We start from the raw sequence: 27,499 nt of genomic DNA on the forward strand, positions 1-27,499 counted from the left end.
CCGATGGCGCGCAGCCCCGCCAGGCCGAGAGACTCGCGCTCCCGCGCCGGCCAGCCGGTGGTCTCGCCCTGCTGGAAGCCTCGCGAGGTTTGCTTTACCCGGCCCGCCCCGCCCCCTCGCCCAAGATGGTGGCGCTCCACTGCGGGCGGGGGCTCAGGCCCGTGGTGAGTGGGCCGTGCGGCGGACGGCCGGGTGGAGGTGAGGGCCCCTGTCTGCGTCTCACGCCTCACTGTCCCTACAGATACTGTCCTGGAGCCGGGATCTGCCGTGCATCTGGCGCGCCCTGCATACCTCCGCCGTCTGCTCCAAGGTGAGCGCAGCATGGGGACTCGCGGCCTTGGGGTCAGGGACCTGGGGGTTGGGGCATGACCTAGGACTCGCCCTTGGTTAGTGGTCGCGGAAAATCACGGCCTCTCTTTCTTTTCAGAACCGGGCGGCCCGAGTCCGAGTGGGCAAGGGGGACAAGCCAGTGACCTACGAGGAGGCGCATGCGCCTCACTACATCGCCCACCGCAAGGGCTGGCTGTCACTGCACACAGGTGAGGGGACGGTGCGGGACCGGAGACGACGTGCTGTGTCGTGACTGTCACATAAAACACGAATTGAACACGTGTCAGAGGTTTTATTTCATTCAGTAATAAATGGGTGGATCAGAAATCAGTTAAAGTAAAGGAGAATTAACATAAATGGGAGGTACGTGATAGGGAATGTCCAAATGTATTTAAAGGGATGCAGAATTGTTTTTTTCCATGGGGGGCGGGCAAGGACTTTGTTGAACTTACACAGAAATAACTTGCATGACTAAAGATAATTGTTTTGCATTGCTGTCAGTTATTTGGGGCTTCCTGCATGGTTCAGCAGTGAAGAATCTGTCTGCAGTGCAGGAAACCTGGAGACACTGGTTTGATCCCTGGGATGGGATGGCAACCCACTCCATTAGTCTTGCCTGGAAAATCCCATGGACAGAGGAGCCTGGCGGATGACACAGCTCATGGGGTTGCAAAAAAAGTCAGACATGACTAAATGACTGAAACAATAAAAACCTGTTATAATTTAGAGATATAAAATAGCTCACAGGCAGTGAAAAAAGTGAAACGAAAGTGAAAGTGAAAAAGAATTTGAACGACCCAGGAAACTGTTCTAAATACTGCAGTTTTCCACCGTAGCACAAATCTCCATACAGTTTACACCATTATTTGCAGATTCCATGTTTGTGAATTTGCCTGCTCTAGTGCTTTTTGATTTCGGATTTGTGTAACAGTAGGCAGTAGCTTGCAGAAAGTAGCAGAAAGTGGTAGCTGAAAAGAGGGCCTTAGTTTCCTAGACAGGGAGTCCTCACCACTGTACCACGGGAGCCAGCAGTTACGGCCATGTTCCCTAATTTTGCCTGCCTAGTCAAGAACAAATTCAGATAGGAGGCAGAAGAAGAAAAAGAATAAAGTAGAAAGTTTGTTGAAAGGAAAAATACATGCAGAAAGGCACATAGGCAAGCTCAGAGAGAGCCGCCCCTTTGGGAAGTTTAAATCCTTTGTAAAGGGGCAAGTTTTCCAAGTCTGTGTCTTCCATCAGGCCAGTCACCTTGCTTTGTTTCCTTTGGTTAATTTGTCTCAGAACCCTTCCCTAGGGTGCCCAGGCACACCCTAGCCAAGATGGATCTTGAAATGAAGGCTTCTGGGAGGAACAAGACTCATTGTGGCCTGGAATTGTCCTCTGACTTGACTCCAAGGAGCCCTTCTGTGCATGTGTAGTGTTCCCCTTATCAGATAGGGTTTTTTCCTTTCTTTGTCCTTGCCATGATTATTCCCTTGAAGTGTTAGCAAGAGACAAAGACTGGCTATATGCCCTGTTTTTGTTGGCTGTAAATTCCTCAACTGAAGCCCACCTATTTCTTTTCTCAGGAAATGCAAGGAGAAGAGTGGCTGATTATAAATGTCCAACCTAATTCCATCTATCTCCTACCTCACTTTAACGTTCATCCTCAAATGTGGGCAGAGCAACAACTCCACATGTACCTTCCCAGCCAAGGTTGAATAAGGCTCTCTGTCTTCTTCTTTCATCTTTCATGCTGTAAACGAGTACTCTTTTTGAGATCTGTTAGAAGGCAATGGCAACCCACTCCAATACTCTTGCCTGGAAAATCCCATGGAAGGAGAAGCCTGGTAGGCCGCGGTCCATGGGGTCGCTAAGAGTCGGACACGACTGAGCATCTTCACTTTCATTTTCACTTTCATGCATTGGAGAAGGAAATGGCAACCCACTCTAGTGTTCTTGCCTGGAGAATCCCAGGGACAGGGGAGCCTGGTGTGCTGCCATCTATGGGATCGCATGGAGTCGGACACGACTAAGCGACTTAGCAGCAGCAGTGCCATGTTTTCAAGTTTTGTGCTTTTTGTTGTTGATTCCCCTGACATGCTCTTGTTACCAGAAAAATCTTGCCTTTTTCTGCCCACTGATGCTGAATAAAAAAATACAGGCAGAGTTTCGAGGGAATAGAAAGATGGCTTTAATCTTCAGCCAGCTGAGGGGAGAACACAGCAGGCTAGTGTCTGAAGAGCTGTGCCACACTTCTAGGCGAAACGAGACTTTATATAGCCTGGGTCTTGTGCTCTTAGGGTAAATGATAATGCTTAAAGTAATGAAGATCTTGAATTTTTCTTGAATTCTTTCAAAACAGTCATAATTGGCATCAGGTAGCCTGGTAATCCTGGATGTTCATTGGAGGGACTGATGCTAAAGCTGAAACTGCAATACTTTGGCCACCTCATGCGACGAGTTGACTCACTGGAAAAGACTCTGATGCTGGGAAAGGTTGGGGGCGGGAGGAGAAGGGGACGACGGAGAATGAGATGGCTGGATGGCATCACCGAGTCTGTGGACATGAGTTTGAGTGTACTCCGGGAGTTGGTGATGGACAGGGAGGCCTGGCGTGCTGTGATTCATGGGGTCGCGGAGAGTCGGACACGACTGAGCGACTGAACTGAACTGAACTGAACTGAGCCTGGTAATTGGGTCTTGCAATCTGGCAGCCCAGTAACTGGGTCCATTTGTCTCTGGTTTATTGTACTGTGGCCTTCTTTTTGAAATGCCAAAAGCTACAAGGGTGGTCTGCAAAGGGAGTGCAATGAGGGTAAGTAAGCACTGGTCCAGGATGTAATTAGCATAGAGTTAAAGGGTAGCAGGTGCAGGATGTAACTCATGCAGAGTTAGGGGGCAATAGGTGCAGGATGTAGTCTACCTAAAGTCAGGTTAGTTTTGGGAAAAGCAACCCTAGTTGCAGACTAAGATTAGGAATAGGTAAGGTAAAACTAGGTAAGAAACTAGTAAAACTAAAATTAGCTCTTTCAGGCCCATTTATATTTCTTCTCCAGCCTGTTCAGTGTTCTCTTTATTTTCTTTATTCTCAGAAAAGGGAAAGGAAAATAGAAACTCATTCCTCTTTTTTCCTTTTCACTGCAGCAAATTCCCCAGTGTTAATTTATTTACTTCATATCTTTGGAAGAAGGGAAATAAGTGTCATTCTTGTCTGCTGCTGCTGCTAAGTCGCTTCAGTCGTGTCTGACTCTGTGCCACCCCTTAGATGGCAGCCCACCAGGCTCCCCTGTCCTTGGGATTCTCTAGGCAAGAATACTGCTGGCTGAGGAGAAAACCTCAGTTTTGTTACAGTTGACAGTCAACAGCTGTCCAACCCAGGGGCTCATTTATGTCCTATTTCAAATCCCCTTTGAGAGACGTGAACCCCAAGAAATCTTTATTGGGAAGATGAGGGACTATGGTCTGTCTTCTGTAGCTTGTTCAGGCTGACAAGGGACTCGTCGACCCTACTTGATTGGGGTCGTGGAGTTCTTGCTCTGTTTCATTATGTTTTATTAAGGGGCCCTCGGGTGACTTCTCTTGTTATTCCTCTAGGATCTGTTCTCAAGAGTGCTGTAATCTCTGTATCATCATTACCTTGATGTGAATCTGTTGTAATCTGGAGGAGGCAAAATTTAACAAGTAGTTTTTTGTTTTTCTTAAAAAAGCAGAGGCCAAAGATCAGTGAAAGAATTACTGTAACTGGGAGTCAAAGCAGAAATAAGAACCAAGGTACATTTGATAACAAATTTGAATGTGGTCCAGATAATGGTCAGTGCTTGGGTTATCCTGTCCAAAGAAATGGAGCCATTTGCACTCAGTTAGAACTGAAATCAAGATTGCCGGGAGAAATATCAGTAACCTCAGATATGCAAATGACACTACCCTTAGGGCAGAAACTGAAAAACTAAAGAGCCTCTTGATGAAAGTGAAAGGAGGAGAGTGAAAAAGTTGGCTTAAAGCTCAACATTCAGAAAACTAAGACCATGGCATCCGGTCCCATCACTTCATGGGAAATAGATGGACAAACAGTGGAAACAGTGACTGACTTTATTTTTTGGGGGCTCCAAAATCATTGCGGATGCTGATTGTAGCCATGAAATTAAAAAGACGCTTACTCCTTGGAAGGAAAGTTATGACCAGCCTAGATAGCATATTCAAAAGCAGAGACATTACTTTGTCAACCAAGGTCCGTCTAGTCAAGGCTATGGTTTTTCCAATGGTCATGTATGGGTGTGAGAGTTGGACTGTGAAGAAAGCTGAGTGCCGAAGAATTGATTCTTTTGAACTGTGGTATTGGAGAAGACTCTTGGGGGTCCCTTGGACTGCAAGGAGATCCAACCAGTCCATTCTAAAGGAGATCAGTCCTGGGTGTTCATTGGAAGGACTGATGCTAAAGCTGAAATTCCAATACTTTGGCCACCTCATGTGAAGAGTTGACTCACTGGAAAAGGCTCTGATGCTGGGAGGGATTAGGGGCAGGAGGAGAAGTGGACGACAGAGAATGAGATGGCTGGATGGCATCACTGACTCGATGGAGGTGAGTTTGAGTGAACTCCGGGAGTTGGTGATGGACAGGGAGGCCTGGCGTGCTGCGATTCATGGGGTCGAGGAGAGTCGGACACGACTGAGAGACTGAACTGATAGGTCTTTTAACTGCCGAACAAGGAGGAACATGTGCCATCCTGAATGAGACTTGCTTTTTTGGGTAAACACCTCAAACCAAGTTGAAGAAAGTCTTTCCGTTCTCAAAAAGAACATACAGGTTATCTAAGATCTCAAACCTCTTGTAGAGGTAGATGGCAAGTGCCAGTATCTAGTTGGTAGATTCCCTTCAGGGTCATAAATCTGACCATGGTTTGGGGGCATTTCATGGCCATTTTGTCCCATTGTGCTGTTTGGTTGGTGAAAAAGTAATTGAGGTTCAAAAGTAATTGTGGCTGATGCAAAAGTAAGAGTAATTACAGTTGGTGCAAAATTCAACTGCAGTTACTTTTGAACCTCAATTACTTTTGCCCCAACTGCAATTACTTTGCACAATCCAAACAGGAATGCTTATTCCCAGGTCTGGTGAAGATTTCATTGACTGGCCTCTCAATGTGCTGTTACTGGGCTAGGCCATAAAACAATATCCAGAATTCTCTGATTTACGTGCCTTTACTAGTCTCTTGTGGAACCAGGAAGATATCCTCTCCTGTTGCTTTTTCACATATCTAGAGTTGCACTGTTAGAATCAGTGCTCTCATATGGAACTACATATCATCATTTTATCAGAGGCTTAATCACACATTTGGTAATGTAAGAAACAATTTTCTGAAGCAGGCAGTACAGAAAAATAACTAACAGTATTAGTAGGGTTATGTTAGAATTTAAGTCAAGAACTTCCATTAGGTGTAACCTAGTATATCCCCAGGTTATCTTAGTCTGTTCTGTTACAATCCCTATCACTGAGAGAAATTACATATTGTCACCGTTTATAAGACACCCAGCTTAATTTCCTAATGTTACTAGACTGATTATCCTTAAGTTCAGTTCAGTTCAGTTGCTCAGTCATGTCTGACTCCTTGCGACCCCATGAATCGCAGCACGCCAGGACTCCCTGTCCATCACCAACTCCCGGAGTTCACTCAAACTCAGTCCATCGAGTCGGTGATGCCATCCAGCCATCTCATTCTCTGTTGTCCTCTTCTCCTCCTGCTCCCAATCCCTCCCAGCATCAGAGTCTTTTCCAATGAGTCAACTCTTAGCAGGAAGTGGCCAAAGTATTGGAGTTTCAGCTTTAGTATCAGTCCTTCCAATGAACACCCAGGACTGATCTCTTTTAGGATGGACTGGTTGGACCTCCTTGCAGTCCAAGGGACTCTCAAGAGTCTTCTCCAGCACCACAGTTCAAACGCATCAGTTCTTTGGCGTTCAGCTTTCTTCACAGTCCACCTCTCACATCCATACATGACCACTGGAAAAACCATAGCCTTGACTAGACGAACCTTTGTTGGCAAAGTAATATCTCTGCTTTTTAATATACTATCTAGGTTGGTCATAACTTTCCTTCCAAGGAGTAAGCGACTTTTAATTTCATGGCTGCAATCACCATCTGCAGTGATTTTAGAGCCCAAAAAAATAAAGTCTGACACTGTTCCCACTGTTGTCCATCTATTTCCCATGAAGTGATGGGACCAGATGCCATGATCTTAGTTTTCTGAATGTTGAGCTTTAAGCCAGCTTTTTCACTCTCCTCTTTCACTTTCATCAAGAGGCTTTTTAGTTCCTCTTCACTTTCTGCCATAAGAGTGGTGTCATCTGCATATCTGAGGTTATTTATATTTCTCCCGGCAATCTTGATTCCAACTTGTGCTTCCTCCAGCCCAGCGTTTCTCATGATGTACTCTGCATATAAGTTAAATAAGCAGGGTGACAATATACAGCCTTGACGTACTCCTTTTCCTGTTGGAACCAGTCTGTTGTTCCATGTCCAGTTCTAACTGTTGCTTTCTGACCTGCATACAGGTTTCTCAAGAGGCAGGTCAGGTGGTCTGGTATTCCCATCTCTTTCAGAATTTTCCACAGTTTATTGTGATCCACAGAGTCAAAGGTTTTGGCATAGTCAATAAAGCAGAAATAGATGTTTTTCTGGAACTCTCTTGCTTTTTTGATGACCCAACGGATGTTGGCAATTTGATCTCTGGTTTCTCTGCCTTTGCTAAAACCAGCTTGAACATCTGGAAGTTCACGGTTCACATATTGCTGAAGCCTGGCTTGGAGAATTTTGAGCATTACTTTACTAGCATGTGAGATGAATGCCATTATGCGGTAGTTTGAGCATTCTTTGGCATTGCCTTTCTTTGGATTAGAATGAAGACTGACCTTTTCCAGTCCTGTGGCCACTGCTGAGTTTTCCAAATTTGCTGGCATATTGAGGGCAGCACTTTCACAGCACCATCTTTCAGGATTTGTAATAGCTCAACTGGAATTCCATCACCTCCACTAGCTTTGTTCGTAGTGATGCTTTCTAAGGCCCACTTGACTTCACATTCCAGGATATCTGGCTCTAGGTGAGTGATCACACCATTGTGATCATCTGGGTCGTGAAGCTCTTTTTTGTACAATTCTCCTTTGTATTCTTGCCACCTCTTCTTAATATCTTCTGCTTCTGTTAGCTCCGTACCATTTCTGTCCTTTATTGAGCCCATCTTTGCATGAAATGTTCCCTTGGTATCTCTAATTTTCTTGAAGAGATCTCTTGTCTTTTCTATTCTGTTTTGCTCTGTTTCTTTGCGTTGATCCCTGAGGAAGGCTTTCTTATCTCTCCTTGCTATTCTTTGCAGCTCTGCATTCAGATGCTTATATCTTTCCTTTCCTCCTTTGCTTTTCGCTTCTCTTCTTTTCACAGCTATTTGTAAGGCCTCCTCAGACAGGCATTTTGCTTTTTTGCATTTCTTTTCCATGGGATTGGTCTTGATCCCTGTCTCCTGTACAGTGTCATGAACCTCCGTCTATAGTTCATCAGGCGCTCTATCCATCAGATCTAGTCCCTTAAATCTATTTCTCACTTCCACTGTATAATCATAAGAGATTTGATTTAGGTCATACCTGAATAGTCTAGTGGTTTTTTCCACTTTCTTCAATTTAAGTCTGAATTTGGCAATAAGGAGTTCATGATCTGAGCCACAGTCAGCTCCCGGTCTTGTTTTTTTTTTTGACTGTATAGAGCTTCTCCATCTTTGGCTGCAAAGAATATAATCAATCTGATTTCAGTGTTGACCATCTGGTGATGTCCATGTGTAGAGTCTCCTCTTGTGTTGTTGGAAGAGGGTGTTTGCTATGACCAGTGCATTTTCTTAGGAAAACTGTTAGCCTTTGCCCTGCTTCTTTCCATACTCCAAGGCCAAATTTGCCTGTTACTCCAGGTGTTTCTTGACTTCCTACGTTTGCCTTCCAGTCCGCTATAATGAAAAGGACATCTTTTTTAGGTGTTAGTTCTTAAAGGTCTTGTAGGTCTTCATAGAACCATTCAACTTCCGCTTCTTTAACGTTACTGGTTGGGGCATAGGCTTGGATTACCGTGATATTGAATGGTTTGCCTTGGAAACAGAGATCATTCTGTCGTTTTTGAGATTGCATCCAAGTACTGCATTTCAGACTCTTTTGTTGACCGTGATGGCTACTCCATTTCTTCTAAGGGATTCCTGCCCACGGTAGTAGATATAATGGTCATCTGAGTTAAATTCACCCATTCCAGTCCATTTTAGTTCACTGATTCCTAGAATGTTGACGTTCACTCTTGCCATCTCCCGTTTGACCACTTCCAATTTGCCTTGTTGATGGACCTAACATTCCAGGTTCCTATGCAATATTGCTCTTTACAGCATCAGACCTTGCTTCTATCACCAGTCACATCCACAACTGGGTGTTATTTTTGCTTTGGCTCCATACTTTCTTTCTTTCTCGAGTTATTTCTCCACTGATCTCCAGTAGCATATTGGGCACCTACTGACCCGGGGAGTTTCTCTTTCAGTATCCTATCATTTTGCTTTTTCATACTGTTCATACAATTGTTTCTAACATAGAGGATCATTAAAACTTAATTTACTGAAGCCTGGTGTTAACTGCATAAATCTCATACTTGTGAGAAACTTTTAATCCTTTGCTGAAATTTTGCTTGTTGCTGTGACTGAACTTGAGTGATAAGGAAATTTTATGTTTATGGCCAAATTCAGAGCAGGTATTATTAATTGATCAGTTGAGGGGATATCATCTATTAATATCAGTAGTGGCCTGGACATGACTGTAATTTTTCTTTAAAATAAATTCCCTAACAGTTAGCCAGTTATATTCTTGGAGTGGAGAAATCCACCAAAGTAACCCAGAAGTACTAGACAGTTAATCGGCCACAAACCCAACAATTGGATTGATGTTTAAAACTAGCATAGGATCATATCTATGATAGAAAAACATTTGATTCATATGCAGAGGTCCAAGAAGTCAAGAAAATAAAGAATCATAAGTCAGGTCTAGGATCTTGAGCAAGCTGTCTACTTCTGATGTCTTCTTCTTTTCCTGCTATGAATGTAGTTTCTCCTCTGAGCATTGTTTTAAGGTAATTTTGAGATCAGCAGTCTTCACTGTAAGCCAGTCCAATGCAGAGACCCTTTGTGAGTGAAAATTAATCCAAGATATAATTCCTGTCATTTTCACTGTGCTTGAGCTAGTTAAGAGTACCTGATCCTTCCATCTAGGTTTGTGATTATCCTTTGAATTAGATCTTTTCCAGTATGCACAATACCCTGGTTTCAGGTCATCTGATCTCCATTCAAAGATAGATTACTGAGATAAGCTTCAGAAATGAACTTAAAAGTACTCCTTAATTAAACTTTTTAGCATTATAACGTAACAGCAAGAAACTGGGAAATGTGTCTTGGTAAATGAAGACCTTAGTTAACAAAAAAAAGCTAGGTGGCCATCTTGGGTTTTCCATAGTGCTGAGGCTGATGTACAGCTATTGTTTACCCATTTCAGTCCCCTGATGTAGAAGTAGATTGTTGCCATGTCTTAAGGACATCAAGATAACAATTTTTGTAGAAGCAGAATGAGCTTTATCTACACGTGCTATAACCTTTGTAGATAGATCATTGTGAGATAATACTTGTTTATCTTACCAAAATAACAGAAGATTTTAACAACAAATATGTCACTTAAAGGCAAATAAGTTTACAGAGACTAATTAAAAGCACCCTGTCAAGAAAACTTTGTTCTCTTAACAGAAAGAACCAATTTCAGTCTAGTTTCAATGAACTTGGCCTGATGATTTATATAATTACAGTTGATCATAGAGGCTTTTTGCTTGCTGAAACTTTTTAAAGAGTCTCAGACTGAACTTTTAAAAAACTTCTCAGGGCTAAGAAAATCACACCAAGGGCTTGTCACAGATTTTACTTATCAGATCTAGTAACTTCCTTCCTTTATAGAGTCCCCAAAATCTTGAGATTTTTGTACCTGTTAGTGATGTAGGCTTCCTGATTTACCTAATAAACTTCTGGAAATCTAAGAGTTTCTAATGTCTAGAAAGCAGTCAAAGGGGAAAAGATAAATGTTTCCATTCTGCTTACAAAGAAAATTTACCAAATTACTTTAGGTCATAATCAGTTTGAGAGGAAGGTTTTCTTTACACCGGAAAACACAAATTCAAATCTGTTATTTTTCATATAGATATCCTAAAATTAAAACTGTATCTTTCATTCATTTAATCCTTTTGTTAGCGTTTTATGAAGCCTTCAGGTACTTATTAGGATTCTTTGATTTCTTAGCCAGTTCAGCATTATGGTGTGAAAGTCAGAAACTTGTATTTATCTAAAAATCCTTCTATAAATCTTCTTGAAGCTGAAGCATTTTTCAAAGGCATCAGAGTGAACCCGTAGGTGTATATAATGACAAAAGACTTAAGTCATGTTTAAAATCTGATTACAGTGCAATTGACAGAGTAACTTGGTTACTGCTGTGACATAAAACACTTTCAGATAATAACTAGGGTTATGGTTGATGACATTTTACCAGATCCACCTGCCATGCAGGAGATACAGGAGACGCAGGTTTGACCCCTGAGTCAGGAAGGTCCCCTGGAGGAGGACATTGGCAACCCACTCCCATATTCTTGACTAGAGAATCTCATGGACAGAGTGTTACTGAACATTGTTAAGTCTGTGTGCTTGATGCACAGTAAGGCCAAACAATACTAAAACATTGGAGTTTGGGACAGAGAAAAGTTTTTTTTTTTCAGTGCCATGTAAGGAGACAGGTGGATCCCAGTTTTCAGTAAAGTCTTTGTAAAAGCAAAAGGTGACGGAGGGACATGGTTAGTTGTTGCAAACTTCCTGATGTTAGATCCTTTGTTCTTGAAGTCAGGTCATTTTCAGGTAATGATTTTCCTGTAAATCTGTACCAAAACGAATGTTATTCTTTGTCTTGACAAGAAAGGACAAGGTCCCAAGGAACAGCTTTTACCCTCCAGGGTCCTGGACCTGGCTAAGAGGAGGTAGAGCTCAGTTGACAGTTCCCTCAGGGCCAGGTCTCCAGATTTTGCCCAACCCAACCAGTCCTCAGTCCTCCAATGAAGGGAGACCAGGTCCCACAGACTGTGTCCCAGTCAAACTGCCACTGTTACTGAGCCCAAGCTCATTCTGCTCACTGCATAACAGGCCAATGAATTTGGAAGTGTTGGAGCAAGGAATAATGACTTTAACTTGAAGGTCAGCAAACAGAGAAGATGGCAGACTAGCCTCTCAAAAACCGTTAGAATTCAGGGTCTATACAGTAGAGGGAGGGGCTTTCAGTAGCATCGACCAACGGCAGAGCAGGGCTGTTAATGGTCAGTTCTCTATGGTTGCTCAGTTGCTTCAGGGGAGGGGCCCACTGAGCAGAACCATTATAGTTGGTGTCTGTCTCGGTGGAGCATGCAGGCCAGCACCAGGGAGGGAAAGGCCCCTTATGCCTTGGGTCCCATCTGGGACCACCACTCCACCATGGCTGTTAGGTCGCAGAAATCAGGATGGGGGCAGGTTCACCACTGCCTCAAGGCCTGGACCAAAACTAGTGAGTGGCCTTGGTGAGGGCTCTGAAAAGCCCTACAGAACACAGCCCCAAGCCTGTTCTTTGGGCCCCCCGTCTCTCCCACTGGCCCAAGGCTGGGTGAGCTGGAGGGCCTTGGGAAGATGGCCGGGATCCGCCTCTTACCTCACTCCACCTCGTGACCAGCACTCAGCTATTGTCTGAATCCTCTCACCAACTGTTGCTCATTGACAGTTTGTTGCCAGTGGGCAAGGCCCACTGAGGCACTAACCAGGGGCTGAGTAGGACCGATCTCCTGATAACAGGGTACAGAGTAATGGTGCACAGCAGTGGCTGTATGCTAAAGGCTGAGCTCACTGTGCTTTGTTACAAGAGGAGCCTGGCAGGCTGTAACAGGACAGGAGGAGCATCGCCCTTAGCAGGCAGCCATTGTTGTGCCTCCTCACTCTGCACCCTGTTACTAGGCAACAGGTTTTGCTCAGCCATTGCTCGGTGCCTCAGTGGACCCTGCTCATAAGCAACCAGATGTCAATGAGCAACCGTTAGTGGTCCTGCTCAGTTATTGGTCAGTGCCACAGTTGGCCCTGTCCACTGGTAACTGTCAATGAAGGACTACTGGGGAAGTGATTCAGTCAAGGGTCATGAGGTGGACAGTGAGGTAAGAGGCAGATTCAGGCCTTCTCCTGGAGGCCTTCCAGCTTACCCAGCTTTGGGCCAGCAGGTGAGCTGGAGGGCCCAGGGAATAGACTGAAGACCATGTCCTGCAGGGCTCCATAGCCCTTACTGAGGCCCTCCACTAGCCTTGGCCCAGGCCTTGCGGCAGCAGTGAACCTCTTTCCCCATCCCTGTCTCTGCAACCTGATAGCAGTTGCCTTCTGCCTGGCCAGTCTGGGGGACCTGGTCTCCCCTTTTGGGTGGCCTGAGGAGACTGGCGACCAGTGGTTGGGTGCCTGGCTCCCTCAGGGATGACAGCTGGGCAGGCTGTGGAAGGAGCTGCCAACTGAGATCTGCCTCCTCTTAGCCAGACTGGGACCTTGGAGGGTGAAAGTTGTTGTGCCTTGGGACTTTGTCCTTTCTTGTCAGGACAGAGAATAACATTCAGCTGGTAGAGATTTACAGGAACATTGTTACCTAACCGTGACCTGACCTCTAGAACAAAGGATCTGACACGGAGAAGTCTGCAGCAAGCAACTATGCCCATCCCTTACCCTTTTCTTTTAAAGGGCTTGCTGAAATCATTTTAGTAACTTTGGGGCTCTTAGGGCATGAGCCACCATCTCTTTGTGTGAATCTATAATAAACCTTTCTCTGTTCTAAACTGTAATGTTGTGGTGTTGATGGACCTCACCGTGCATCTGGCACACAGACTTGCGATTTCGGTAACAATTTAGGGATACAGTCCATGTGTTCACAGAGAGTCAGACGTGACCGAGCATGCACACACGTACCATACAGCAATCTTTGTTGCTGTTCAGTCACTAAGTCATGTCTGACTCTTTGCAACACCACGGACTGCAGCATGCCAAGCTCCTCTGTCCTCTGCTGTTCCCTGGAGATGCTCAGATTCATGTCCATCGAGTGAATCAGTGATGCCATCTAACCATCTCATCCTCTGTTGTCCCCTTCTCCTGCCCTCAATCTTTCCCAGCATCAGGGTCTTTTCCAGTGAGTTGGCTCTTTGCATCAGGGGCCAAAGTATTGGAGTTTCAGCATTAGCCCTTCCAATGAATATCCAGGGTTGATTTCCTTTAGGGATGACTGGTTTGATCTCTTGGCAGTCCAAGGGGCTCTCAAGAGCCTTCTCCAGCACCACAATATGAAAGCATCAATTCTTCGGCTCTCAACCTTCTTTGTGGTCCAACTCTCACATCCATATATGACTATTGGAAAAACCATAGCTTTGACTGTATAGACCTTTGTGGACAAGGTGATGTCTCTGCTTTTTAATATGCTATCAAGGTTTGTGATAGCTTTCCTTCCAATGAGCAAGCATCTTTTAATTTTAGGGCTGCCGTCACTGTCAGAAGTGATTTTACAGCTGAAGAAAATAAAAATCTGTCACTGCTTCCATTTTTTCACTTTTTATTTGTCATGAGTAATGGAACTGGATGCCATGAGCATAGTTTTTTTAATGTTGAGTTTAATTGGAGGATAATTGCTTTACCGTATTGTATTGGTTTCTGCCGTACATAAACATGAATCAGCCATAGGTATGCTTATGTCCCCTCCCTCATGAACCTCCCTCCCATCTCTCACCCCATCCCACCCCTGTAGGTTTTCAGAGAACACCGAGTTTGAGCTTCCTGAGTCATAACGCAAATTCCCACTATTTTACATATGGCAGTGTGTATGTTTCCATGCTACTCTCATCTCATCAGGTTCTTCCCCTACTGTGTCCACACATTTGTTTACTATGTCTGTCTGCATTGCTGCCCTGCATATAGGTTCATCAGTACCATCTTTCTAGATTCCATATACATGCGTTGCAGGCATGCTCAGTTGCTCAGTTGTGTCTGACTCTTTGTGACCTCATGGACTGTAGCCTGCTAGGCTCCTCTGTCCATGGAATTTTCCAGACAAGAATATTGGAGTGGGTCGCCATTTCCTACTCCAGGGAGCTTCCTTACCCAGGGATTTAACCCACATCTCTTGCATCTCCTGCATTTGCAGGTGGATTCTTTTACCACTGCATCAGTATGTGTTAATGTAGCATATTTGTTTTTCTTTTTATTAACTCTGTATAATAGGCTCTAGGTTTATTACAGCCTTATTAAAACTGACTCAAATGTGTTCTTTTTTGTGACCGAATAATATTCCATTGCATATATGTATTACAAGTTCTTTGTCCATTCATATGTCTGTAAACATCTAGGTTGCTTCCATGTCCTAGCTATTGTAAATAGTGCTGCAGTGACCATTGGGGTACATGTGTCTTTTTCAGTTATGGTTTCTTCAGGGTATATGTTCAGTAGTGGGATTGCTGGGTCACATGGTAGTTTTATTCTTTATATTCTAAGGAATCTCCACACTGTTCTCCATAGTGGATATATCAGTTTACATTCCTACCAACAGTGCAAGAGGGTTACCTTTACTCCACACCCTCTCTAACATTTATTGTTTATAGAGTTTTTGGTGATGGTCATTCTGACCGGTGTGAGGTGATACCTCATTATAGTTTGTTTTGTTTTTTTTTAACTTTAAACTTTTTATTTTGTACTGGAGTATAGCCAGCTAACAATGTAGTAGTTTCAGGTGAACAGTGAAGGGACTCAGCCGTACATTTACAAGTATCCATTTTCTCCCACGCCCCCTCCCATCCACCCTCTCACCACTCTGACACTGAGCAGAGTTCCTTTCCATTTTGAGTACATCAGTGTATACGTTACCTTCCCAAACAGCCTAACTATCCCTTCATGCCAACAACCTTAAGTTTGTTTTCTGAGTCTCTGTTTTGTACGTAAGTTCCTTTATATTATTTCTTTTTAGATTCCACATTCACGGGATGTCATATGATGTTTCTTCTTCTCTGATTTATTTGTCAGTTTGACACTGTCTAGGTCCACCATGTTGCAAGTGGCATTATTTCATTCTTTTAAACGGCTGAGTAATATTCCATTGTATATATGTAGCATCTTATTTATCCATTCCGCTGCCTATGGACATTTAGGTTGCTTCCATGTCTTGGCTATTGTAAATAGTGCTGCTGTGAACATTGAGGTGCATGTATCTTTTCGGATCATGTTTTTCTCCAGATATATGCCTAGGAGTGGGATTGCAGTGTCATATGCTAGCTTAGTTTTTTAAGGAACCTCTGTACTGTTCTCTGTAGTGGCTGTACCAGTTTACATTGCCACCAACAGTGTAGAAGGGTCCCCTCCTCCCCATACCCTCACCAGTGTTTATTGTTTGTGCGTTTTTGGTGGTGACACTCGGACCAGTGTGAGGTAGTGTCTGAAGGGTCCCCTCCTCCCCACACCCTCACTAGTGTTTATTGTTTGTGCGTTTTTGTTGGGGGCACTCTGACCGGTGTGAGGTGGAGTCTGATTGTACACCCTCACCAGCGTTTGTTGTCTGCGTTTTTGGTGGGGGCACTCTGGCCCATGTGAGGTGGAGTCCCGCTGTGGCTCTGACCGCGTCTCTCTGGTGATAGCAGTGGTGAGCGGCTTCTCATCCGCCGTCCCTATGTCCTCTGGAGACGTGTCTGCTCAGCGCTTCTGCCTGAGTGCGCTCTTCCTTCTGATGCTGTCGAGGATTATAAACCGTTCATCAAAGTCACATATGTGCAAATATTTTAATATTTTCTCCCAATCTGTTGTTTGCTTTGCTGTGTAAAAGCTTTTGAGTTTAAGTAGGTCCTTTTTTTTTTTTTTAATTTACATTTTTCTGGGAGATGGATTGAAAAAGATGCTGCTGGAATTTATGTCAGAGACCATTCTGCTGATGTTTTCCTCTAGGAATTTTATAGTGTCCTGTCTCACATTTGGGTTTTTAATCCATTTTGAGCTTATTTTTGTGTGTAACGTTAAAGAATGGTCTATTTATCTATTTTTGTACCAGTACCATGTCTTGATGACTATAGTTCATAGTGTAGTCTGAAGTCAGGAAAGTTGATTCCTCCAGCTCCATTTTTCTTTCTAAACATTACGTTGGTTGTTCAAGGTCTCTTGTGTTTCCATACAAATAGTGAAATTTTCTATTCTGGTTCTGTGAAAAATACCATCAGTGGTTTAATAGACACTGCATTGAATTTGTAGATTTCTTTGGGTAGTTTCGTCATTTTCACAGTGTTGATTCTTCCAGTCCAAGAATGTGGTGTATCTCTCCATCTCATTGCCATCTTTGACTTCTTTCATCAGTGTCTTAACGCTTTTCTGCATACAGCTCTTTTGTCTCTTTAGGTAGGTTTATTCCTAGGTATTTTATTCTTTTGGTTGCAATGGTGAATGAGATTGTTTGCTTAGTTTCTCTTTTTGATTTTTCATTGTTAATGTATAGGAATACAAGGACTTTCTGTGTATTAATTTTATATCCTACAACTTTATGATGTTCATTTATTAGGTCTAGCAATTTTCTAGTGGTATCTTTAGCGTTTTCTATGTGTAGTATCATGTCATATGCAAACATTGAGAATTTTCCTTCTTTTCTGATCTGGGTTCCTTTTATTTCTTTTTCTTCTCTGATTACCATAGCTAGGACTTCCAAAACTATGTTGACAAATACTGGCAGGAATGGGCAGGCACCTTTGTCTTGTTCCTGATCTTAGAGGAAATGCTTTCAGTGTTTCACTGTTGAGTATAATGTTTGCTGTCATTTTTCGTATCTGGTTTTTATTATGTTGAGGTAGACCTACTACCTGTGCCTACTTTCTGGGGAATTTTTATCATAAATGGGTGTTGCATTTTGACAAAAGCTTTCTCTGCATCTATTGAGATAATCATATGTTTTTTACTTTCAATTTGTTGATATGGTGTATCACATTGATTGATTTACTTGAAGAAACATCCCTGGGATAAATCCCACTTGATCATGGTGTATGATCCTTTTAATGTGTTGTTGAATTCCGTTTGCTAGAATTTTGTTGAGGATTTTTGCATCAGTGTTCATCAGTGATATTGACTGGTAATTTTCTTTTTTGTGTGTGATATTTTTGTCTGGTTTTGGTATCAGGGTGATGATGTCCTTACAGAATGAGTTTTGATTTTTCCTTCCTCTGCAATTTCCTGAAAGAGTTGAGCAGGTAGGTGTTAGCTCTTTTCTAAACTTTTGGTAGAATTTACTTATGAACCTATCTGGCCCTGGGCTTTTGTTTGTTGAAAGATTTTTGATCACAGTTTTGATTTCGGTGCTTGTGATTGATCTGTTGATGCTTTCTATTTTTTCCTGGTTCAGTTTTTCTCCAAGAACAAGCTTTTAGTTTTGTAGATCTTTGCTATTGTTTCCTTCATTTCTTTTTCATTTATTTCAGCTCTAATCTTTATGGTTTCTTTCCTTACACTAACTTTGAAGGGTTTTTTTGTTCTTTTTCTAGTTGCTTTAGGTGTAAGGTTAGGTTGTTGATTTGATACTTTTCTTGTTTCTTGAGGTAGGCTTGTATTGCTATAAACTTCTCTCAACGTCTTTTTCTGCATCCCATAGGTTTTGGGTCATATTTTCATTGCCATTTGTGTCCATGTATTTTTAAATTTCCCTTTTGATTTCTTCAGTGACCTATTGCTTATTTAGAAGTGTGATGGTTAGCCTTCATGTGTTTTTTTGTTTGTTTGTTTTTTTCCTTGTAGGTGATATCTAGTCTCATAGTGTTGAGCTTGGAAAAGATGTTTGATATGATTTCAATTTTCTTAAATTTACCACGGCTTGATTTGTGACCCAAGATGTGATCTGTCATGGAGAATGTTCTATGCACACTTGAGGAAAAAGTATATTGTGCTGTTCTGGGATGGAATGTTCTGAAGATATCAGCTAGGACCATCTGGTCTAACGTGTGATTTAAAGCTTGCGTTTGCTTATTAGTTTTCTGTCCAGATGATCTGTCCGTCAGTGTAAGTGGGGTGTCACAGTCCCCTGTTATGATTGTTTACTGTTGATTTTCCCTTTTATCATAAAGGTTTTTAGTATTTGCTTTATGTATGAGATTCTCCTATGTTGTGTGCCTAAACATTTATAATTGTTATATGTATCTTCTTCTTGGGATGATCCCTTGATCATTATGCAGTGTCTTCCTTATCTCTTGTAACAGTTTTCAGTCTATTTTGCCTGATGTGAGATATGAGTTTTGCTACTCCTGCTTTCTTTTGATTCCCATTTGCATTGAATATCTTTTTCTGTCCCCTAACTTTCAGTCTGTTTTTGTCCTTAGGGCTGAAGTGGATCTCTTGTAGGCAGTTTATAGGCAGGTCTTGGTTTCTGTATCCATTCTGCCACTATGTGTCTTTTGGTTGTAGCATTTAATCCATTTATACTTAAGGTAGTTATTGATATGTATGTTCCCACTGCCATTTTGTTAATCATTTAGGTTTTGTTTTTGTGTGTTTTTCTTCTCTGGTTTTCTGCTGGAGAAGTTCCTTTAGCATTTGTTTAAGGTTGGTTTGGTGGTGCTGAATTCTCTTTAGCTTTTGTTTGATTTCACTGTCAAATCTGAATGAGATCCTTGCTAGGTAGATTAATCTTGTAGGTTTTTGTTTGTTTGTTTCATCACTTTAAATGTATCCTGCCACTCCCGTATCTTTTTGCATTTTCATCCTATTCATGGGGTTCTCAAGGCAAAAATACTGAAGTAGTTTGCCATTTTCTTCTCCACTTTAGAACACACTGTCACATAGGATCATAGGTCACTGTGAGACACTAGTGATTCACTTAGTCAAAGTAACAAAAGATTTCAAAGGCAAATACAGAACAGATAACTTAAACGGTAAAGAACTTAAAATCTGTTATCAAAGGCAGTTTAGGATTTTAATAAAACTTGTCCTCCTGTCAGAGAAAAAAACCAAATTCAAGAGTTGCACCAGCTTTTTTTTTTTTAATTTACTTTCTCAGTTATTTATTTTGAACTTTGTTAATCCTAACCACAAAACTCTTTTCTTGGGTTTTGGCTTTCCATAGACCTTTTTTATCACTTTTTGTATCATCCTTTTTTTTTTCTCATCCCCCAAAACCAGCCACTTATAAGTCAGACTTGCTTCCTCCTCCTTTAATAAACAAGCAATTCCATTTCTTGTGTCTTGTTTACTGAAAACAAAAACACACATCCTTCTTCCTTAAGCAGTCATGAACTGTTCTTTATCAACACTCTGTAGATTGATGAACATAAATCCAAATAATATTTTCTTGAATAGTATGCTTCTTACTGAAAATATCTCAGTGTGGCACCAGACACACTTATTAATATATGTGTTAATGTATTATTACTTAATGTTGATATATGCTATTAATGTATTCTAAACCTTTTGCTTCTTTATTAAAGGAAGCCAGTGTTCAGTAATTAATGTTTCAGTGTTGTATATTGTTTGGAAATTGTCTGGTTATTCAGTATACTTTCATCATCTGACTTCATTTAGCACAACTCTATATTTTAAGTAAGACATTGCTAAAACATAAATATTCCTAATTGACCTAAAGCTCTTATCTGAGACTTGTTTTCTTTCCTTAAAAGTTTCTTCAGATTGAGTTACTTTCCTTGATGACAAATTTGTACCAAGTGTAATAGGATTTTATTTAGCTTTTATTAAATCTGGGCACAATAAGACGTATTATACTTAAGGAAGATAACTCTAATGTATTTCTATGCTAATTAGATCAACAAACTAACACATTAATACTTGGTATTAATATAATTCTTGCCTGGAGAATTCTGTGGATAGAAGAGCCTGGTGGGCTGCTGTCCATGGGGTCACACAGAGTCGGACACAACTGAAGCGACTTAGCATGCATGTATGCATTGGAGAAAGAAATGGCAACCCACTCCAGTATTGTTGCCTAGAGAATTCCGTGGACAGAGGAGCCTGGTGGGCTGCTGTCCATGGGGTCGCACAGAGTCAGACATGACTGAAGCGACTTAGCATGCATGCATGCAAGCATTAATATAATACTGAGTATTTTCCTGTTCACATGAATCTGAGCTTTAGCTTAATTTCTCTTATGTTCAGGATTGGTTGATTTGTAAGCACCTACTTTAAGCCAATTAATTAGAGCTCATTTACAAATTAACCTCAATAATATTATCCAAATCAAAGGTGCATACTGAGACATACACATATATTCAGACAGAGATCTCATAGTTTTTCTTGAGATATAAGTATCTCTTGTCCCCGTCCCACTTTTTTTGCTCTTTGAATCATATCTGTCAGTTCTGTTCAGTTCAGTCGCTCAGTTGTGTCCGACTCTTTGCGACCCCATGGAGTACAGTACGCCAGGCCTCCCTATCCATCACCAACTCCTGGAGTTTACTCAACCTCCAGTCCATTGAATCAGTGATGCCATCCAAACATCTCATCCTGTGTCTTCTCTTTCTCCTCCTGCCTTCAATCTTTCTCAGCATCAGGATCTTTTCAAATAAATCAGCTCTTCACATCAGGTGGCCAAAGTATTGGAGTTTCAGCTTCAGCATCAGTCCTTCCAGTGAATATTCAGGACTGATTTCCTTTCGGATTGACTGGTTTGATCTCCTTGCAGTCCAAAGGACTCTCAAGAGTGTTCTCCAAGTCCATAGTTCAAAAGCATCAGTTATTCGGCGATCAGCTTTCTTTGTACTTGTAACTCTCACATCCATACATGACTACTGGAAAAAAACAGAGCCTTGACTAGACGGACCTTTGTTAGCAAAGTAATATCTCTGCTTTTTAATATGCTATCTAGATTCGTCATGTAACTTTTCTTCCAAGGAGTAAGGGTCTTTTAATTTCATGGCTTCAGTCACCGTCTGCATTGATTTTGGAGCCCCAAAAAATAAAGTCAGCCACTGTTTGCACTGTTTCCCCATCTATCTGCCATGAAGTGATGGGACTGGATGTCATGATCTTTGTTTTTGAATGTTGAGCTTTAAGCCAACTTTTTCACTCTCCTCTTTCACTTTCATCAAGAGGCTCTTTAGTTCCTCTTCACTTTCTGCCATAAGGGTGGTGTCATCTGCCTATCTGAGGTTATTGATATTTCTCCCACCAATCTTGATTCTAGCTTGTGCTTCATCCAGCCCAGTGTTTCTCATGATGTACTCTGCATCGAAGTTAAATAAGCACAGTGACAGTATACAGCCTTGATGTACTCCTTTTCCTATTTGGAACCAGTCTGTTTTTCCATGTTCATTTTTAACTGTTGTTTCCTGACCTGCATACAGGTTTCTCAAGAGGCAGGCCAGGTGGTCTGGTATTCCCACCTCTTTAAGAATTTTCAACAGTTTATTGTGATCCACATTGTCAAAGGCTTTGGCATAGTCAATGAAGCAGAAATAGATGTTTTTCTGGAACTCCCTTGCTTTTTTGATGATCCAAAGGTTGTTGGCAATTTGACCTCTGGTTCTTCTGCCTTTACAAAATCCAGCTTCAACATCTGGAAGTTCACAGTTCACGTATTTTTGAAGCCTGGCTTGGAGAATTTTGAGTATTACTTTACTAGCATGTGAGATGAGTGTCACTGTGCGGTAGTTTGAGGATTGTTTAGCATTGCCTTAGGGATCGGAATGAAAGATGACCTTTTCCAGTCCTGTGGCCACTGCTGTTTTTCCAAATTTGCTGGCATATTGAGTGCAGCACCTTCACAGCATCATCTTTCAGGATTTGAAATAGCTCAACTGGAATTCCATCGCCTCCACTAGCTTTGTTCGTAGTGATACTTCCTAAGCCCCACTTGACTTCACATTCCAGGATGTCTGGCTCTAGGTGAGTGATCACACAATTATCATTATGTGGGTCATGAAGATTTTTTTTGTACAGTTCTGTGTATTCTTGCCACCTCTTAATATCTTCTGCTTCTGTTAGGTCCCTACCATTTCTGTCCTTCATTGTGCCCATCTTTGTGTGAAATGTTCCCTTGATATCTCTGATTTTCTTGAAGACATCTCTAGTCTTTCCCATTCTGTTGTTTTCCTCTATTTCTTTTCACTGATCAATGAGGAAGGCTTTCTTATCTCTCTTTGCTATTCTTTGGAACTCTGCATTCAAATGGGTATATCTTTCCTTTTCTCCTTTGCTTCTTTTCACAGCTATTTGTAAGGCCTTCTCAGACAGCCATTTTGCTTTTTTGCATTTCTTTTCCTTGGGGTGATCTTGATTCCTGTCTCCTGTACAGTGTCAGGAACCTCCATCCATAGTTCTTCAGGCACTCTGTCTGTCAGATCTAGTCCCTTAATCTATTTCTCACTTCCACTGTATAATCATTAGGTATTTGATTTAGGTCATACCTGAATGGTCTAGTGATTTTCCCTGCTTTGTTCAATTTAAGTCTGAATTTGGCAATAAGGACTTCATGATCTGAGCCACAGTCAGCTCCCAGTCTTGTTATCTATAGGTCGACAGTAACTTAGAATTTTTCCTAGGGGACTCTGTGATGGAACCTTAGAGGAAGTGCTTCCTATTCTAGCTTGAACAGTTAGTACTGGATGTTTGCATGCTCATATTAATATAAACAAACCAAACTGCAGGAGCAGAAAATCAATAAAAATAAAGAAAATGGCAAAGACATGCCCAGAAATCAAAAGCAAGGGGGCAGAAAAATGCCCGAAAGGGATGGCATGGAGATGTCTGAAAATCAAAAAGCCAAATGGCAAGAATGCCTCAAATGTGACTTGAAAGTCCTGCTAAACCTGTGACAATTGTCCAAAGTGGCACCTTGTGAAAGCAGTTTCTCTTCATAGAATTTTCCAAACTGGGACTGAAGCGATTCCCCAAACAGGAAACATCAACGGTCTCTAGGGGGCTTACCAAACATAGCAGTTTGGTACATACTAAACTCCCTCTTTTTTATCCTCCAAGAGTTAATGTCTTCTCGGAGTAGAAATCTGCCAGAGGGGACAGTGGAAGAGAAGGCGTCCTCAAGGCAGCAATAAAGCTTCTGCAGCAGCTGTAGGGCATCTTCTCCTCTGTTTACCACCATAACCTCGGAATTCTGCAGCCAAGTTGGCAGGTTGGGTGGTTTTAGGGTATAGCCCTACAAAAGGGAGTCCCAGGCCATCTGGCCTCAGAGAAATCCCCCAACGAGCCACTATTCCTGAAAGAGCCTGCTGTGGAGAGAGATCCCTAAACTTCTAATCAAGCCAAGGGGCCCTGTGGGGTCACTTGCCCACAAGCAGATTCTGCATGAGCTCCCATTTATTGCTGCCAAAATCTTGGCTTTCTCTGCCCACCCATGCCAAATAAAAATTATGGAGACAGAGTTTAGAGGAAGAATCAGCTGAGGGGAGAACACAGCATGCTAGTGCCTTAGGAACTGTGAACCAAGAGACTTCATTTTTTTTTTTTTCTTTAGAATTTATATGGCCTAGGTCTCCTGGTCTTAGGGTAAATGATAAGGCTCAAAGTAATGAAGGTCTTGCATTCTTGCATTGTTTCAAAACAGTCATAGCAGGCATCAGGTAACCCAGTAACTGGGTTCATTTGTCTCTGGTTTATTGAATGTGGCCTCATTTCTGAAATGAAAAAGGTACAAGGAGTGGTCTACAAAGGGAGTGTGATGAGGGTATGCACCAGGTACTGGATGTAATTAATTAGCAAAGAGTTAAAGGGTAATAGGCTTCACTAATGGCTCAGACAGTAAAGCGTCTGCCCACAAAGCAGGAGACCTGGGCTTGATCCCTGGGTCGGGTAGATCCCCTGGAGAAGGAAATGGCAACCCACTCCAGTACTCTTGCCTAGAAAATTCTATGGATGGAGGAGCCTGGTAGGCTACAGTCCATGGGGTCACACAGAGTTGGACATGGCTGAGCAACTTCACTTCAGTTCATTTCAGTTCAGTTCAGTCGCTCAGTCGTGTCCGACTCTTTGTGACCCCATGAATCACAGCACGCCAGGCCTCCCTGTCCATCACCAACTCCCGGAGTCCACTCAAACTCATGTCCATCGAGTCGGTGATGCCATCCAGCCATCTCATTCTCTGTCATCCCCTTCTCCTCCCACCACCAATCCTTCCCAGCATCAGAGTCTTTTCCAGTGAGTCACCTTGTCGCATGAGGTGGCCAAAGTATTGGAGTTAGGAAAGGGTAATAGGTTCTGGATGTAACTCATGCAGTTAGGGGGCGATAGGTGCCGGATGTAATCTACATAGTGCCAGATTAGTTTGGGGAAAAGTAAACCTAGATACAGACTACAGATTGGGAATTAAGTAAAATTAGGAGTGATTGTCTCAGTTTTCATTTCAATCCCAAAGAAAGGTAATGCCAAAGAATGTTCAAACTACTGCACAATTGCACTCATCTCACATGCTAGTAAAGTGATTCTCAAAATTCTCCAAGCCAGGCTTCAGCAATACATGAACCGTGAACTTCCAGATGTTCAAGCTGGTTGTAGAAAAGGCAGAGGAACCAGAGATCAAATTGCCAACATCTGCTGGATCATCTAAAAAGCAAGAGAGTTCCAGAAAAACATCTATTTCTGCATTATTGACTATGCCAAAGCCTGTGACTGTGTGGCTCACAATAAGCTGTGGAAAATTTTGAAAGAGATGGGAATACCAGACCACTTGACCTGCCTCTTGAGAAACCTGTATGCAGGTCAGGAAGCAACAGTTAGAACTGGACATGGAACAACAGACTGGTTCCAAATAGGGAAAGGAGTACGTCAAAGGTGCATATTGTCACCCAGCTTATTTAACTTCTATACAGAGTACATCATGAGAAACGCTGGGCTGGAAGAAGCACAAGCTGGAATCTAGATTGCTGGGAGAAATATCAGTAACCTCAGATATGCAAATAACACCACCCTTATGACAGAAAGTGAAGAACTAAAGAGCTCTTGATGAAAGTGAAAGAAAAGAGTGGAAAAGTTGGCTTGAAAGCTCAACATTCAGAAAACAAAGATCATGGCATCCGGTCCCATCACTTCATGGGAAATAGATGGACAAACAGTGGAAACAGTGGCTGACTTTATTTTTTGGGGCTCCAAAATCACTGCAGATGGTGATTGCAGCCATGAAATTAAAAGTCGCTTACTCCTTGGAAGGAAAGTTATGACCAACCTAGATAGTATTTTAAAAAGCAGAGATATTACTTTATCAACAAAGGTCCATCTCGTCAAGGCTATGGTTTTTCCAGTGGTCATGTATGGATGTGAGAGTTGGACTGTAAGGAAAGCTGAGTGCCGAAGAATTGATGCTTTCGAACTGTGGTGTTGGAGAAGACTCTTGAAAGTCCCTTGGACTGCAGTGAGATCCAACCAGTCTGTCCGAAAGCTGATCATTCTTGGGTGTTCATTGGAAGGACTGATGCTGAGGCTGAAACTCCAATACTTTGGCCACCTCCTGCTAAGAGTTGACTCATTGGAAAAGACCCTGATGCTGGGAGGGATTGGGGGCAGGAGGAGAAGGGGATGACAGAGGATGAGATGGCTGGATGGCATAACCGACTCGAGTTTGGGTGAACTACAGGAGTTGGTGATTGACAGGGAGGTCTGGGGTGCTGTGATTCATGGGGTCGCAAAGACACGACTGAGCGACTGAACTGAACTGATCTCTTTCAGGCCTGTTTATGTTTGCCCTCCAGCCTGTTTACTGTTCTCATTATTAAAAAAAGAGAAACTCACTGCTTTTTTTTTTTTCCTTTTCACTGCAACACCATCTAGTGTTCCTAAGCAGAAGATGACTCTGTCTACCTTACAGGGCACGATTGTTAGAAATACTTCCTTCAGGCATGTGTTAGAGCTGTTGGGAGAGAGTTCCGTGTTAATCAGCCATTTGTAGGTGTCTTTAACAGAGAAATGAAATAAGGCTTCTTAATATCAATCTGTTGATAAAAATATTGTAACCAGAGACTTGCAGATTTTTCCACCAGGAGCAGTGGTTTAGTTTAGTATTTACTAATTTGTCATTCATTTTGATTATATAGAATATAACTCTTAACTTTACAAAGCATAATACTATGAATTAATGAGAATCAACAATATTTTGTTCATTATAAGGGTTCTCAACTTGAATGTTTGAGATGCACCTGTCTAAAGAACCTACTTAAAGTATGCATTTCTGTCCCAAACTCTTTTCAAGTTCTTGTTCTGAGGTCTAGGAGGTGGGTGTGGAGACTCTTAACAAATATTGTAAGAGGTGCAAAGGTTTGTGGTCTGCAGTGAGAATTTACTTGTTGAGGCCATCGCTTTAGTTAGTGAGAGAGCTCACATCTCAGAAGTAGCTGATCGCCTCATCTCTCTGGCCCATGGAATGACCAGTGTTTCTGTATGGCAGTGAGGAAGGAGTGGGTAAGGGGTACTCGGTGTCTACATAAAGGAATCATCTCAGTTTTGTGCCCTTCTCTTTTGAGAGACAAGATAATGATAATACATACTTCACAGGATTTGTTTGGGGATTATTGAAACAATGTTCTTGAAGCTTTGGAGTATTATTCTTTTTCCACTATAGAAGAAAAGAGAAGAGGCTAAGGTGGAGAATTGAATGCCCACTGCTCTTGAAAGTTACCTCTAGAGTTTTGGCCAACTCACCATGGTACCCTTCTCTCTTCAGGTAACCTGGATGGGGAGGACCATGCTGCCGAGCGAACAGTGGAAGATGTTTTCCTTCGCAAATTTATGCTGGGCACCTTCCCAGGCTGCCTGGCTGACCAGCTTATTCTAAAGCGCTGGGCTAACCAGGTGGAGATCTGTGCCCTGGTCCTGAGGCAGCTACCTGCACACAAGTTCTACTTCCTTGTGGGCTACAGTGAGACCCTGCTGTCACACTTTTACAAGTGTCCTGTTCGTCTGCACCTCCAAACTGTTCCCTCAAAGGTTGTGTATAAGTATATCTAGGACATACATCAAGCTTTTTACATCAAATTGTAGCTTGCTAAGGACAGAAACTTGTGAAAATGGCCTGAAGTAGAAATAGGGGAAATACCTCCTTTCAGATTTCTGAGACTTTGTCTTCAGAGTTGCTATTGAATAAATAGACTCTCCATGTT

The 27,499-nt window shown here is 42.3% G+C and overlaps 1 protein-coding gene across 1 annotated transcript; it reads left to right on the top strand.

The window, feature by feature from the left end:
- The first annotated feature begins 15 nt into the window (after positions 1-15).
- On the top strand, positions 16-27,499 carry MRPS24 (mitochondrial ribosomal protein S24). Its single transcript, XM_055414841.2, has 4 exons — positions 16-164; positions 242-310; positions 428-539; positions 27,064-27,499. Exons 1-4 carry the CDS (start codon positions 126-128, stop codon positions 27,345-27,347), a joined length of 504 nt encoding a protein of 167 aa, XP_055270816.1. The 5' UTR covers positions 16-125; the 3' UTR covers positions 27,348-27,499.

Source organism: Moschus berezovskii, chromosome 24 (genome assembly GCF_049115385.1).
Source record: "Moschus berezovskii isolate FMDL1 chromosome 24, NW_MosBer_1.0, whole genome shotgun sequence".
Classification (NCBI taxonomy): Eukaryota; Metazoa; Chordata; class Mammalia; order Artiodactyla; family Moschidae; genus Moschus; species Moschus berezovskii.